This window comes from Peromyscus californicus, unplaced genomic scaffold (assembly GCF_007827085.1).
Source record: "Peromyscus californicus insignis strain IS unplaced genomic scaffold, ASM782708v3 Scaffold_11__1_contigs__length_118956290, whole genome shotgun sequence".
Classification (NCBI taxonomy): Eukaryota; Metazoa; Chordata; class Mammalia; order Rodentia; family Cricetidae; genus Peromyscus; species Peromyscus californicus.
In genome coordinates, this window is record NW_026294402.1 from 105,618,142 (window position 1) to 105,632,832 (window position 14,691).

The window sequence follows — 14,691 nt, forward strand, 5'->3', positions numbered from 1 at the left end:
ACCATGGATCAGTCTCTCCAGCCCCATTTTATTATTTCTTAAATGTCCTTGTACACACACACACACACACACACACACACACACACACACACCCCCTTAAAGTTCTCTCACTTGTTCTCCAAGTTGCCAAGTTGCTCTACAAATTGCCCTCCAATTTGCTTTATTCACTTTAATGGCATATTTTGACAGTTTTTACACTTTATATAGATGTACCTCTTATTTTAAATATCTTAGTATTGTTCTGCTCTAAGATGTCCCACATTTTACATAAATTTATCTGTTTAATTTTGCATTTGAATGGTTTTTGCTTTTACAGGGACTCATACAGTGAATAAAGCATATTTGAAGAACAAATTCCTAACAACTGAAAGCTATGCTCCAGGTTTGAACATTGAATGTTTCTGTTGCCCGATGCTTTGTCTGGCCACCAGTGTAGGTGAGAATGACTGCCATACTCTTGCTGACCTTCGTGCTGTCTGCGACTTCCTGGTCCCTTGATGGACTCATGTCTGTCACTTTCCTTAGGGTTTCTGCTTTTAGTATCATTAGAGTCCCCTTCTCAAATGTGAGGAAAGACATTTTTTTTTTTCTTCACTAAAATGATTTTGAATTTTGGTAATTTAGAAATCTGTAAAATATAAAATGGTTATGAAGATAAAGCTCCTTCCTCTACTCTTTTCCCTGTCTCCAGTAAGGTTAAGTAATTTTACTTCTGATGGGTCCTTCGAGATATTAAAAGTATTTGAATTAATCAGTTAATACTGTGTTATGTGTCCATGGAGCCTGGAGTGGACATTGGGTGTCTTCCTTGATCACTGTCTTGTTGAACCTGTCGCTCACTATTCAGCTGGACTTTCTTTTTTTTTAAATTTATTTTATTAAATTTTCTATTCCTTTTACATACCAACCACAGATCCCCCTCTCCTCCCTCTTCCCACCCCCCAGCCTTCTCCCCCTAACCTACACCCTCATTCCCACCTCCTCCAAGGCAAGGTCTCCCATTGGGAGTCAGCAGAGCCTGGTACATTCAGTTGAGGCAGGTCCAAGCCCCTCCTCCCTGCACCAAGACTGCACAAGGTGTCCCACCATAGGCACTGGGCTCCAAAAAGCCGGCTCATGCACCAGGGATGGATCCTGATTCCACTGCCTGGGGGCCTCCTAAACAGTTCAAGCTTAACAACTGTCTTGCCTATCCAGAGGTCCTAGACCAGTACCAGGGGGGCTCCTTAGCTATTGGTCCACAGTTCAGGCATTTCCACTAGTTTGGCTGGCCATCTCTGTATGTTTTCCTGTCATGATCTCAGTGTCCCTTGCTCATAGAATCCCTCCTCTCTCTTATCGATTGGATTCCTGGAGCTCGGCCTGGCATCCAGCCATAGATCTCTGCATCTGCTTCCATCAGTCACTGGATGGAAGTTAGGGTATTCACCTATCTGATCCAGAGTAGGCCAGTTCAGGCACCCTCTTGACTATTGCCAGTAGTTTAAGGTGGGGTAATCCTTGTGGATTCCTGGGAACTTCCCTAGCACTCTGTTTCTCCCTATTCCCATGATGTCTTCATTTATCATGGTATCTCTTTCCTTGCTCTCCCACTCTGTCCCTGTTCCAGCTCAAAATTCACGGTCCCCTATGATCGCATCCCCCATCCCTTGTCCTCTATTACCCATCCCCCATCCCTTGTCCTCTATTACCCCACACCCCACCCCTAGTTTGCTCATGTAGATCTCATCTATTTCTCCTTTGCTGGGTGATCCATGCATCCCTCCTAGGGTCCTCCTTGCTGGCTAGTCTCTCTAGAGCTGTGGGTTGCAGTCTGGTTATTCTTTGCTTTACATCTAGTATCCACTTATGAGTGAGTACATACCATGTTTGTCCTTCTGAGTCTGGGTTACCTCACTCAGAATGATATTTTCTAGTTCCATCCATTTGCCTGCAAATTTCATGATATCATTGTTTTTTACTGCTGAGTAAAACTCCATTGTGTAAATGTACCTTATTTTCCTTATCCATTCTTTGGTTGAGGGGCATCTAGGTTGTTTCCAGGTTCTGGCTATTACAAATAATTCAGCTGGACTTTCTAACCAGTGAGCTCCAGGGATCTGCCTGTCTCCAGCTCCCAATGCTAGGGTTTTGGACACTGGTGCTGTTTCCAGCTCTTTTATGGAGGTGTTGGAATCTGAACTTAATTTGTCATGCTTGTGTTGCAAGCACTCTACTGACTGAGCCAGAATTTATGTATATATAAACAAATGCATATTTATATTCTTAGTCAACAATTGTCTACTTATTATTTATGTATTATTTATTTTATCAGAAAATGGAGCATAATACACACAGTATTCTGCACCTGCTTTCTTCAAATATATTTTGAAAATGGTTCCATATCAGCACATAGAGATCATCTAAAGTATTTTTGTAAAAAATATTGTATAGTATATTTTTTGTGAGGGTGCTCTGATGGCTAATGTTATTTGTCAACTTGACAGAATCTGGGAGATGGGAGATGGGCTTCTGGGCATGCCTGTGGTGGATTATCTTGTTGCTTTAATTGAGGGTGGAAGACCTGTCCACTGTGGGTGGCACTATTCCCCAGGTGAGATCCTGGACTGTGTTAATGGGGAAAGGGAACTGAACAGCAGCATGCATTCATCCCCATCTATTTCCTTATTGTGCCATGTGACCAGTGTGATCAGCTGCCTCAAGTTCCTGGTGCCTTGAGTTCCCTGCCATGATGGACTATATAATGTGAGCTGTGAGCTAAAAGAAACCAGTTCTCCTGTAGGTGGCTTTTGTCAGGGACTGCTCTTTAGTTTGTTAAACAAGCTCCTGGTTGGGTGTTGAGGTAGGTAGGTCCCAGATTGAAGCTGTCTGTATGCACCATCTAGATATGAACAGATTTCTCCCTAGAACATGGAAGATGATCTAAAATTTGTGCTTATGTATTCTCAATGCTTCATTGAAGATGGGACAACTGATGTAGTAAAAGGCACTGACTGAATGACCTTAGGCAGATATGTACACCTGTGTGGTCTAGACAGCTTACTCAGTTACTTGGTTGGCAGGATCTATTTGTTCCTTGTGGCCATCGACCTAAACTTCCATGCTCTATCACCTAGGAGCCTATTTCTTTACTCTATTAAAAACATTATGAGTATGAGTGTTGGTCTGTAGGCATGTCCATGTTTAGAGCTATGGAGTCCAAAACAGGGCACCAGGTTTCCCTGGAATCTGGAGTTACAGATGGTTGTGAGATACCATGTGGGTTCCGGGAACTGAATGTGGGTCCTCTGCAAGAGCAGACAGTGCTCTTAACCACTGAGCCGTCTCTCCAGCCCCTGGGAACCTATTTCCTGTGATCCTTATCTTCAAGGCCTGTAGTAGGAGCAGCCTTTCAGGCTTGAAGCTGTGGATCTTTCTTGTCTTCTGGTATCTCTACTACTGCAGCTACGGAGTTCCCTGCTTTTATAGATCTTGTGACTAGACAAGGCTCATCCACATATGCAGGGGAATATTCCTGTCTTAAGGTACACAAAAATAAATCTGTAAAGTTTCTTTGGCTGTGTGATGTATTCACAGGTGCTGGTCTGGTGACTAGGGTGTGGATAGCTTTGAAGCATCCATTATTTGGCCTACTACAGAGTATGAAGGGGAAATTTCTTTTCCAGGTTCTACCAAGTCATGAGTCATTCCTTTCAGTTTATTTAAAAGCTACCTTTATTCACAGGGAATTATTTGATGTCATATATTTATTTCTGGATATTCTGTGCTGTTCCATTCACATGCTTATTATTTTATATGTTAGCACCACTTCAAACAATGTAGGTAAGTTTCTACAAAATACATTAAAAATGCTAAAGAATATTTTACCTTAATATTTTTCTTATTAAAAATACCTTGGCTACTCTGGCTTATTTAATCTCTTAGATGAACTTGAGATATATTTCATTAATTTCTTTATACATCTTTGTAAAAGTTAAAAGATCAAATTGGGGCTGGTGAGATGACTCAGCAGGTAAGGGCAGTGTCAGGCTCTTGACCTGACTGTGATCCTTGGAAGCACATGCTGAAAGGAGAGAACCAACTCTTACAAGTTGTCCTCTGACTTCCATGCATGTGCCAAAGCACAGCCCCCATAGATAAATAAATGTAATTAAATTTTAAATCAAATTTTGTTGAAGTATAATCATTAATAAAGGAAGATCTGACATTTTATAGTCATGAATTTCCCCAGACAGAAATGCAGGGTATTTGTAAAAGTTGAGACTGTGATAGGTGAGTAAAATTTATTTTTTTATTTTTTTTTTTAACTGTAAAACTGAGCAGTTTTTATTTTTCTTCCCAATGTAATAAATACCCCTTCATGACTGCAGAGGGTGGACAGCTTGGTAGGAGTCCCAAAAACCACAGTGACGGTGTTTTGCTAAAGGTGGGTAGTCTTCAGTAGAAATCACTATCAAACCAGCAAGACTGCATTTATGCACCCATCGTTTTCAGGATTGTTGGTAACCTGGGCATACTTTCCCCAAATAACCTTGCCTCCTTGTGTCACAAGGCCAAGCTCGCTCACGTTCACTTCAATAACTGTACCTTTGGTGATCACACCCAGAGTTGTATATAATGGGGATGATGGATTCTTTTTCACACCAAGTATTGGCAGGCAAAATGTAGCTTTCAGCTCAGGATGTGTGACATGGGCTTTTTTGAAATGCAGGCCCATTGGCCTAATGAATCTTTCATATTTAGGAGGTTTTCTTGTAAAACCATCACCAACAAAGCAGACTTTAGTAACCATCCTCTTCCATGCCTTCTTTTTTCTTTTTCCTGTTCGAATAACTTTCAATACTTCTGTTTCTCCTTGGGCACGAACTTTGGGTAGAGGGACTTCCCATTTTCCCGCCTTCTCTTTCCGTTTCTGCTTAATCATGTTGGAAAGTACTTTTGTTCTAGACTGCCCCTCTCTGTCCAGCAGATAGGCAGGTACTGCTCCCTGTGGAGTCTTTTCATCATCCTTTTGTTTGGTGTTTCTCTTTTCATGCATCTTAATAGTCTTTTTCATTTGTATTTTCTCGGCATGGCCCTGTTTGTGGTAGAGCTTAGCCTTCAGTCCAATCATTTTTTTTGCCTTCTTTGAACGTTCATGGGCCTCCCGACTTTCTTTCTTTCTCTTTTTCTCATGGTAATCCAAACGATATCCATAGCGTTTACGGTGTAATTCAATATATTCGTTTTGTGGCATGATGACAGCCGCGGAGCAGCCGTCCGCGACCTCCCGGGTGACAAAAACCTTCTGGGTCTCGCTGGTGCACGAGCCCACTTGGCGCAAGGCGGAACAGGAAAGGGCAACCCTCGAGTAAAATTTATTTTACTTTTCCTATAAATCAGTCTTGCAAAATTAAGGGTGTTCATAGATATTTAATAAAGATTCTCTTTAAAAGTTCCTATAGGAATTACATGTATATGTTTACTAAATTTAGTATATTGTTATTCTAGTTTTCTTTCAAAATTTCTTTCCTCAGGTTGGACAGATACAAGTTATTTTAGTCCTGTGTTAATTTCAGCTTGTAAATGCCAAGTCATACAGCAGTGTCAAGTTAATTAACCTCCCTAGGAGTCCTGCTTTTGCTTTTCTCACAGGGTGAGCTGTTCCATTTGTAATCTGAAATTTAATGAAAAACATATTTTGAAGTACTGCTTAGCCAAGGGACAAGAGTGAGTCAGTCTGAGTTGAGTCAAGTCCTAGTCTGAGTGTCAGGGGACATTTATGATCTAAAAATTGACTGTATTGAAAATCTGCACAGCAACAAGCTAAGTCTGGAACAAACCAGTAAAATGTTAGGCCTTTCCCCATCCTGCTCTCAAACAACAAATAAACAAACAAATAAATTATCTGATGAAATCATGTCAGAACATTTCCTTCATGTTTGCTTTGCGTTGTCAGCAGTGGTTTTTTTGGATTGTACTTTGGTTTTGCTAGTCATTGCTTATCTTTGGATTTGGGTAGAAAAGACACTTAGTAGTTTGGAGAAGCAACACATTTCTAGTTGCCATGCTCTAGGTACAGAGAGGGCATGCTCTAGGAGATGTGGGTTAAGTTTGCTTAGCACAACCGAATACCCCCACATTTTAGTCTAAACTGTGCTTCAAGGAGTTGTTCCAAGAGAACTTAGCCCATGATCACAGGTATTACTTGTTCTACATTAAGGGATGGTCAGAATGGAAAGAAGTGTGATGCTCAAGATGGCAACAGGATAGTTCAGAGAGCACAGAAATATCCAGCCCTGGATATTCATACATTGGTTGTACAGGGGGTGGAGACTAAATTTTCCACTTAGTAAAATAATATTTTGACATTTCACCTGGGTGACAGTTCTACCCAGAACTGTACTCCCCAGTAGGACTTTTTGCTATGGTGGAAATAGTTTAGAACCACTCTTTTAAAAGAACAGTAGTAGCTACTGGCCACATTGGAGATGTGGTTCGAGTGATTGGAGAATGGGAACTTTATGCTGGAGAGATGGCCCAGATATTAAGAGTGCTTGTTGCTCTAGCAGAGGACCTGGGTTGAATTCCTAGCATCCACACCACAGCTCATATCCACTTATAATTCCAGTTCTAGGGAATCTGATACGTTTTTCTGATCTTGGTCACCAGGCTCATATGTGCATGCAGTCAAACACTCATCACATATAAAAATACATATTAAAAGATAATGGGTGCTTTAATTGTATTTTATCCAATTTGAAGTGTTAGTATCTATATTTGGCTAGTGGTACCATATTGGACAAGCTATTCTTAGAACAGCATAGTAGCTAGATAGAATGGCAGTAGCCAGAGCAAAGCTACTGTGCTGTTAACTCTTAAGAAATAGGTAGGCGCCGGGCGGTGGTGGCGCACGCCTTTAATCCCAGCACTTGGGAGGCAGAGCCAGGCGGATCTCTGTGAGTTCGAGGCCAGCCTGGGCTACCAAGTGAGTTCCAGGAAAGGCGCAAAGCTACACAGAGAAACCCTGTCTCGAAAAACCAAAAAAAAAAAAAAAGAAATAGGTAGGCAATAAGGACACTGGCTCATTTGGAGACACCTTGCTGTTGGAAACCCTACAGCTCCTGTCAATCTTCTCTTTGAATAGCTACCATTACAGAGCCAGATACTGACCTCCTCCTTCCCTCTACTCCCCTTTCTCTCTCACCAGTGGGACTCAGGAGGTCTACTTGAGGGGCTTGGGAAAAGTTTTACTCACTTACAAGCATTGAGTGGTGACAGGAGCCAGGTAGCTCTTCTCTTCCCCCTCTTCTTGCCTTTACGATAATGCCTAGAGTTTCTTCATCCTCGAAAGGACAAGCCTGATGGCATACACAAAGCCAGATGATGTCACAGAAAGATGAGGAGGTGTGCTCTTCCTGTCTAGCTTCTGTTTTTGTGAGAAAATTACCCCTCTTGGTTCAAACACTGTCATATATTCTGAGAACCAAAAGCATTCCTAACTGGTGCACGCTCATAAATATAAGTCCAGAACTTCTACATTCCTCAGATTAATGTCTCCCACCAACTGTCCTGTGATTCTCTGGGCTCTGTCCTCTTCCTTCAAGGTTTGGCTTTCTGCTTAGTGCAGAAGGACATTTAGGGCCACATGTCTACACATCTCAAGGTACTTAGGTTCATAGCCTTCTTTCCATATTGCCCGAAGTAGCAGATAGCTGCTCTCTGGAAACTTAGAAAAGTGATTTTTAAAAAAGATCCTGGTGCCGAGCTGGGAAGATGACTTTGTGAAGTAGTTCTCAACCTGTGGGTCGCAACTCCTGGACCAACTGACTGTTTCACAGGGGTTGCATATCAGATATCCTGCATATCAGATATTTATATTATGATACATAATAGTAGCAAAATTACAGTTATGAAGTAGCAATAATTTTATGATTGGGGGTCACTACAACATGAGGAGTTGCATTAAAGGGTCACAGCATTAGGAAGACTGAGAGGTTGAGATTGAGAGGTAGCCTTAGGAGATGCAATGCTTGTATTCGGAAGGTTTCTCTGATCCTGCCCAGCCTGCCCCCTCCACCGCCCTCCCCCCAGCAGTTCAGACAAATCTCTCTCACTTGCAGTCCCACAGCTACTTGGACCCAAGTAAACGCATGGATGCTTATATTATTTACAAACTATATGGTCTATGGCAGGTTTCTTGCTAGCTAGCTCTTATAATTTAACCCATTTCTATTTATCTATAAGTTGCCACGTGGCCGTGGCTTACTGGTACTTTCATATCTTGCTTCTTCTGGCGGTGCTGACATCTCCTCACTCCACCTTTCCTCTTCCTAGTATTCTCCTAGTCTGCTTACCCCCCTATACTTCCTGCCTGGCTACTGGCCAATCATCGTTTTATTAAACCAGTGTACAAGAGCTTTATCCCACAGCCAATGCTTGCACTGTAGGCATTAGACCTGGGGCCCATCCCCAGAACCTATGTAAAAAATCCAGACCCAGTGCTACATCTTGTAATCCTAGCCCTTAAAGAGGCAGAGATGAATGGATCCATGCAGCTTGCTGGCCAGCCAGTCTAGCTAAATTTGTAAGACCCAGGCCACTAAGAGATCATGTCTTAAAAAAAAATAAACAAGGTGGACAGTGTCTAAGGAACAACACCCATGATTTTCCCTTGACACACACATGCATGGATACCCACTCCTGTGCATATGAACATGCATACCCCCCCACAAGAAAAAGTATCCCCTACTGTCTCAGAGTCCTTCAAAAAGTATCTCTTTAGTCCTTCAGAAAAATCTACACTCAGTACTGAACCAGTCTCTGGCATGGAGATACAGTTTGCTCATCAAACCCTTGGCAACTAGAGTCGAGCCAGCTTCTCTTAATGCCAAGGGAATTGGCACTGGAAGTGGATAACAGAAGCAAAATTGGGCTCAGTTAAGCAGGAGTAGCTACTTTAAAGGGCATGAGAATGGCTCATTTCAGCCAGATGGAGAGCGTGTCAGCTTCCCAAGTTCCAAACATCATTGTTGTTAAGTGTCAACTGTCACATTTCTGCCATAAAAGTTTAATCTATTTTTAGTTTTTAATTACAAAACTATACACTGGCACCATGCTATCTATCAAAACATAATGTAATGAGATCTCCTAAGTCACTTACTAGTAATAGGTGTCTTTAGAAAATTTATTTCCTGAGCTGCTTATGGCTTGTATGAATAACAGGTGTCAAGTCCCTGTCCAGACCCCACTTCTCTCTCAGCTGTCTAGTAGTGATACTGTTTGCTGACAAAATTAATTAACACAGGTCTGATAGACTGTTAGCTAGTAATTAGTTATTAAAAACAACACAACCAAAGGCATGTTATTATTTAAAAATCTAACAACAGCAACACAAACCCAACATGGCCCTATGATTGGGTCAGTTAGGAACTTCAAACGGTGAGATTCCTATAGCCAATATACTCAGGAAAAGACTCACAGTATCAGTCATTAGGAAAATACTGTTTAAAACCACAAGATACCACCTTAGGTTAAATTAAAAAGACTGATAATACTTAGCATCAAAAAAGTGTTGTTGATTGATTTATGTTTCTAATATTCTCCTGTTGAGAGCATAGACTGAACTAACTTGAAAACAGGTAGTATTTACTGAAACTAAACAATTCATTCTCCCCCCAAGACCCAGTGATTCTATTCCCTGGAATGCACTCACAAATGCAGACTTATCTATTGAAAGACACGTATAAAAACAGTTATAAAAACTTCATAATTATCTAATAATTGTTGATAGTATTATCTGGTGATAATATACACTTACTAATAACACAGCATATAATGTGCTCATTTTCTTGATTACTGGAGGTACATGTTGGGTGCTGTAAGCCTAGCATGTGATGCCTGCTACAGGATAGGTTTTAGCTGCAGTCATGTCAGTGGGGCAGGACCCCAGCATGGCTCAGAAACAATTAGTGTCTTCCTGCCCTTTCTTTCCTGAGGTGCATGTCATTCAGCACTATCAGAGATGGGGAGGCTTACTATCCTGTCAGCTTCTGGGTATCTTGGCATAGCTTAGTGTACATGAGGAAATAAATACTTTTTAAGTAGAAATACAAGTCAAGAAAATACTCTTTTACACTGTACTAGTGTTTTCTCTGAACCTCTGTTTTATTATTTTTATTTAAAAAAACAAAAACTAAATGCAAAACAGATGGGGTATGGCGGCCCATTCTATAATCCCAGCATTCAGAAGATGGAGGCTAGTGGCATCCACAGTTGAAGGACCTAAGTTAGAAAGCAAGACCCTGTCTCAGAATACCAAGGGCTGGAGCTGCAAGCTCAGTCAGTGGTAGAGTGCTTAACCGGTTCAGTGACCTGATTTGATCACTAGCACTGCCAAACACACACACACACACACACACACACACACACACACACACACACACACACACACGTGCACAAGAGCCACGTAGTTTACCATCTTACCTTTTGATTTTGAGACAGGATCTCAGTCATTTCATCTTGTCCAGCTGATCTAGGGAGTGTTTTCACTTATAAAATAACCTCCACGTCCCTAACAACTCTCCCTTTCTCTTTTTCCCCACTCCAGGCAACCTCTCTCTCTCTCTTTTTTTTTTTTTTTTTTGGTTTCTCGAGACAGGGTTTCTCTGTGTAGCTTTGCGCCTTTCCTGGAACTCGCTTTGTAGACCAGGCTGGCCTCGAACTCACAGAGATCTGCCTGGCTCTGCCTCCCAAGTGCTGGGATTAAAGGCATGCACCACCACCGCCTGGCTTTGCTTTTTGTGTCTATGAATTTGACTACAGTGGTACCCCAGAGAAGTAGAATTATACATTGTATGTCTCTTTGTATCTGGCTTATTTCATCAACATATTGCCTTAAAGGTTCATCCATGGTATAGACTGTGTCAGAATTTCTTTTTTAAAGGCTGACATTACATTGCACATATCTTACACAGTTGTTCATCTGTTTATCAGTAGATTAAAAAGTTGTTTACTTTAAAAAAGATTTATTTTTTTATTTTATGTATACGAGTGTTTTGTCTGCATGTATGTCTGTACACTGTGTGTTCAGTGCCTGTGGAGAACAGGAGAGGGCATTGGATCTCCTGGAATTACAATTACAGCTGGTGGTAGCTAGAGTTTTCCTGTCTGGCCCACAGTCAGGACAAATCTGTCACCCGCCAGTCCCACAGCCGCTCAGACCCAACCAAGTAAACACAGAGACTTATATTGCTTACAAACTGTATGGCCGTGGCAGGCTTCTTGCTAACTGTTCCTATATCTTAAATTAATCCATTTCTATAAATCTATACCTTGCCACGTGGCTTGTGGCTTACTGGCATCTTCACATGCTGCTTGTCATGGCGGGGGCTGGCAGTATCTCCCTCTGCCTTCCTGTTTTCTCTGTTCTCCTCTCTGTTAGTCCTGCCTATACTTCCTGCCTGGCCACTGGCCAATCAGTGTTTTATTTATTGACCAATCAGAGCAATTTGACATACAGACCATCCCACAGCAGATGGTTGTGTTGTGAGCCATCATGTGAGTGCTAGGCATTAAACTCAAGTCGTCTGGAAGAGCAAACAGTGCTCTTAACCATTGAGGCATCTCTGTAGCCTCTCTAGCACATTTTCTTTATCCATTCATCTCTTGGTCGTTACTTAGGCAGATTCTGTGACATGACTATTTTGAACTGTCATGGTAAACACAGTATGCAGGTTTCTCTATTGTAAGCTGACCTTACTGAGTATCAACTTTCAGTTAAATTAAATTGACCATAGAGATTAAAAAAAAACTAACCTTCAAAAATATCTCATTATTGGGGGGCTGGAGAGATGACTTAGTGGTTAAGAGCACTGGCTGCTCTACCAGAGGACCTGAGTTTAATTCCTAGCACCCACATAGCAGCTCACAACCATCTGTAACTCCAGTTCCAGGGGATCTGATAATTTCTTCTGACCTCTGTGGGCCCTATGCACACATAGTATATGGCATAAATGCAGACAAAGCACTCATCTACATAAAAACAAGAAATTAAAAAACGCCCCAACAAATAAGCAACCCTTGTCAGGCTTTAAATGAGATGGACAGCAAATATTTTTAGCCTTTTCCTCTCCTGAGAATCATCAAGGTTTTCATTATGAAAGTTTCTTAAGTGAGACTGGGAATTTTATGTCTTAAGATTGGAGAGAAATTGTATGCTTTTACCAAGAAGTTTTGGGAAACATGCGTGCAGATTAAATAAAAACTAGTAAAATGTTTCTTCTTTTTGTCTTTTAGAGCAGGACAGTATCATTTTTAGTGCCCTGATATATTAATCTATTTCTATTTTTTATTTTTAAAGTATCCACAGGCATTCTTGCCTCTGCCCAAGTGTCCGGTGTCCTGACTTGTCGGTGGTTTATGTAGAGGACTAGAGGTATGCATAGCCATGCAGTTACAGTCAGGGTGTGAACACACCCTTCACTAACCAGTCATTGGTTTGGCTCTTCTCTCTTGCTGCCAGGTGGTGTGATATTGTCAGAAGTGTGTGCAGTTTCTTTCACAGAGGCAAGTTCCCTATCTGGCTGGCACCAGGCTTCAGCCTTTTCCTTCTCCTAGGGAGAGACTCCTTGGGGAAATTCTAATTTCTTGGAGACCATTGTTTCAGTAGTCTTATAACCAAAGGAAGGGACTTGTGTAACTCTTTAGAATATCATCATCCCTGCCAGGCCTCTTATATTCTGAGATCAATAGACAGATTTCATATAGTTTTTAGAGGATAGTTTGTAAGACAGATTCAGTCACTTTTAATTCTCTTCACATCTTGTGCTATAGCGTGAGTGATAGTGAGGGTCTGAGCTTTCTAACCAGTTGTATTGCATTTTTCCATAATGTGGAGTGATTTGTAGCCAAGATGAAAATTAATTTTTTTCTCTTTGCCAGATTTGGATTTCATTGGCTTGTCTTTGAAATGTATTAAATAATTTGCTGACTTCTTTTTGGATATATAGCTCTGTTTCAGCTCTGGAGAAAAAAGTGAACAAAAGTTGATGTAGTGCTCTAAATATTAACCAAAGTTTTAAACCAAAGGCATATCCAAGCAGATGGCTCAAACTCCAAGCCACACACAAAACCAAAACAGACAAGAAACTGGGTTTCTACAACTGGAGCAGGAGTGCAGCCTCTGCTAGCTGAAACGTGCTTGCAACACAGAGTTTGGTCCAGCCATATTCTGGGGCTCTAGCCCTTCAACGGCCTGTATGCAAAGGCCAGGTAACCCGTGTTTCTCCTTAGAGGTGACAGGTCAGAAAGAGCTGCTAAGAGCAAATTAGCTTGGTGGCGGTGGCGGCGGCGGCGGTGGCGGCGGTGGCGGCGCAAACCTTTAATCCCAGCACCCTAGAGGCAGTGACAGGCAGATTTCTGGGAGTTCAAGGCCAGCCTGGTCTACAGAGTGAGTTCCAGAACAGCCAGAGCTATACAGAAATCCTCTTAAAACAACAAACCCAAACCCAAACCCAAACCCAAACCCAAACCAAACCAAACCAAAAGATGAGCAAATCAGAAGCTGTCAGTGGAAGAGGAAAGTGTTAGAATGGGTGTGCCGAATTTAGGAGTCCTATGAACAGTTCAGAACAATTTTAACCTTTTTTCTTCTGGACTAAGAGGAATTTACTAAGAAAGGAATGTAGGATGATTTTTAGAAGTACAACTGAAAGATACAAGATTTGACTAAGAAGAGCTGAAGGGCTTCCCTTTCTTTCTCCACCTCTCCTTCCCCCTTTATCCTTAAATTCATATGGCAGGGCATAGCAGAGCTTCAAACATTTGGCCATGCTGGCCAAAGTTCATTGAGAGCTTTTCAGTAGCATGAAACATTTTTGTGTTGGGACAGGCATAATGAAATGCAAAGAGAATTGTAGGTCAGGGTATAGGAATCAAAACCAAAGCTAAACAGGTTAATCGTCATAAACAGGCTGTCAGCAGGCAGTGAAGTTATAGCTGGGTCAGAGAACCAGAGGTGTTCTTGAAGTTGTAGAAGCTGTGGCAGCTACCATCCCAAACTTACTCTCAGAGACAGACTAGGAGAGTCTAGGTAAGGACCATTGGTGCCACAGGTGTTGCCACAGGTGGTTAAAGTTAGGTGCAAATGTCTTTGCCCACACATGGGAACAGGAGATACCTTGAACTACAGAGCCACTAATCTGTGACACCTGGCAAGTGATTCTGAGCTGAGGGTTTCCCAGCACTAACCAGGCTAACAAAAGTCAGGGCATAGACATTCCTTCTGGAGTGGAGTCTCTTATTTAAGACAATCTCCTGAGAGCAGAATTCTGCTTAATATCTTTGGGATCCTGAATTCCCAGCTTTTTGGCTGGTTGAGAAGACATAGGCTAACACTTCTGTCTTTATGGCAGAGAATTGAGACTAGGTAGTTTTCAGTCACAAAGCCAAACTTGTATGGCATAAGACCAGGTGAGAAGGTAGCCTCATCCAGTTTTCATTGCTGTTGTTTCAGGGATCCACAATAAAGTTCTGTTTAAATAGACACTGGCTTGATGGGAACCACAGCTCCCAGTCTGCATGGATAGCTGCAATAGGCTAGTTCAGACATACCCTATGTTCTTTCCTATGGATTCACTCTGTGACAAATAAGACACAAAGACAAAAGAATTCAAAGACTGTCTCAGAGGAAAAAGATCAAATCAGATTCAC

General features: G+C 41.7%; 2 protein-coding genes across 3 annotated transcripts in view; one reads left to right on the forward strand and one right to left on the reverse strand.

Annotated features, from left to right (window-relative positions):
- Trank1 (tetratricopeptide repeat and ankyrin repeat containing 1) overlaps nucleotides 1-14,691 on the forward strand; it is an 88,304-nt gene that overhangs the window by 9,717 nt on the left and 63,896 nt on the right. The gene's annotated exons all lie outside the window — the stretch shown is intronic.
- LOC128100331 (ribosome biogenesis protein NSA2 homolog) lies at nucleotides 4,311-5,338 on the reverse strand. Its single transcript, XM_052722374.1, has one exon. The coding sequence runs from the start codon at nucleotides 5,234-5,236 to the stop codon at nucleotides 4,454-4,456; it is 783 nt and encodes a 260-aa protein (XP_052578334.1). The 5' UTR covers nucleotides 5,237-5,338; the 3' UTR covers nucleotides 4,311-4,453.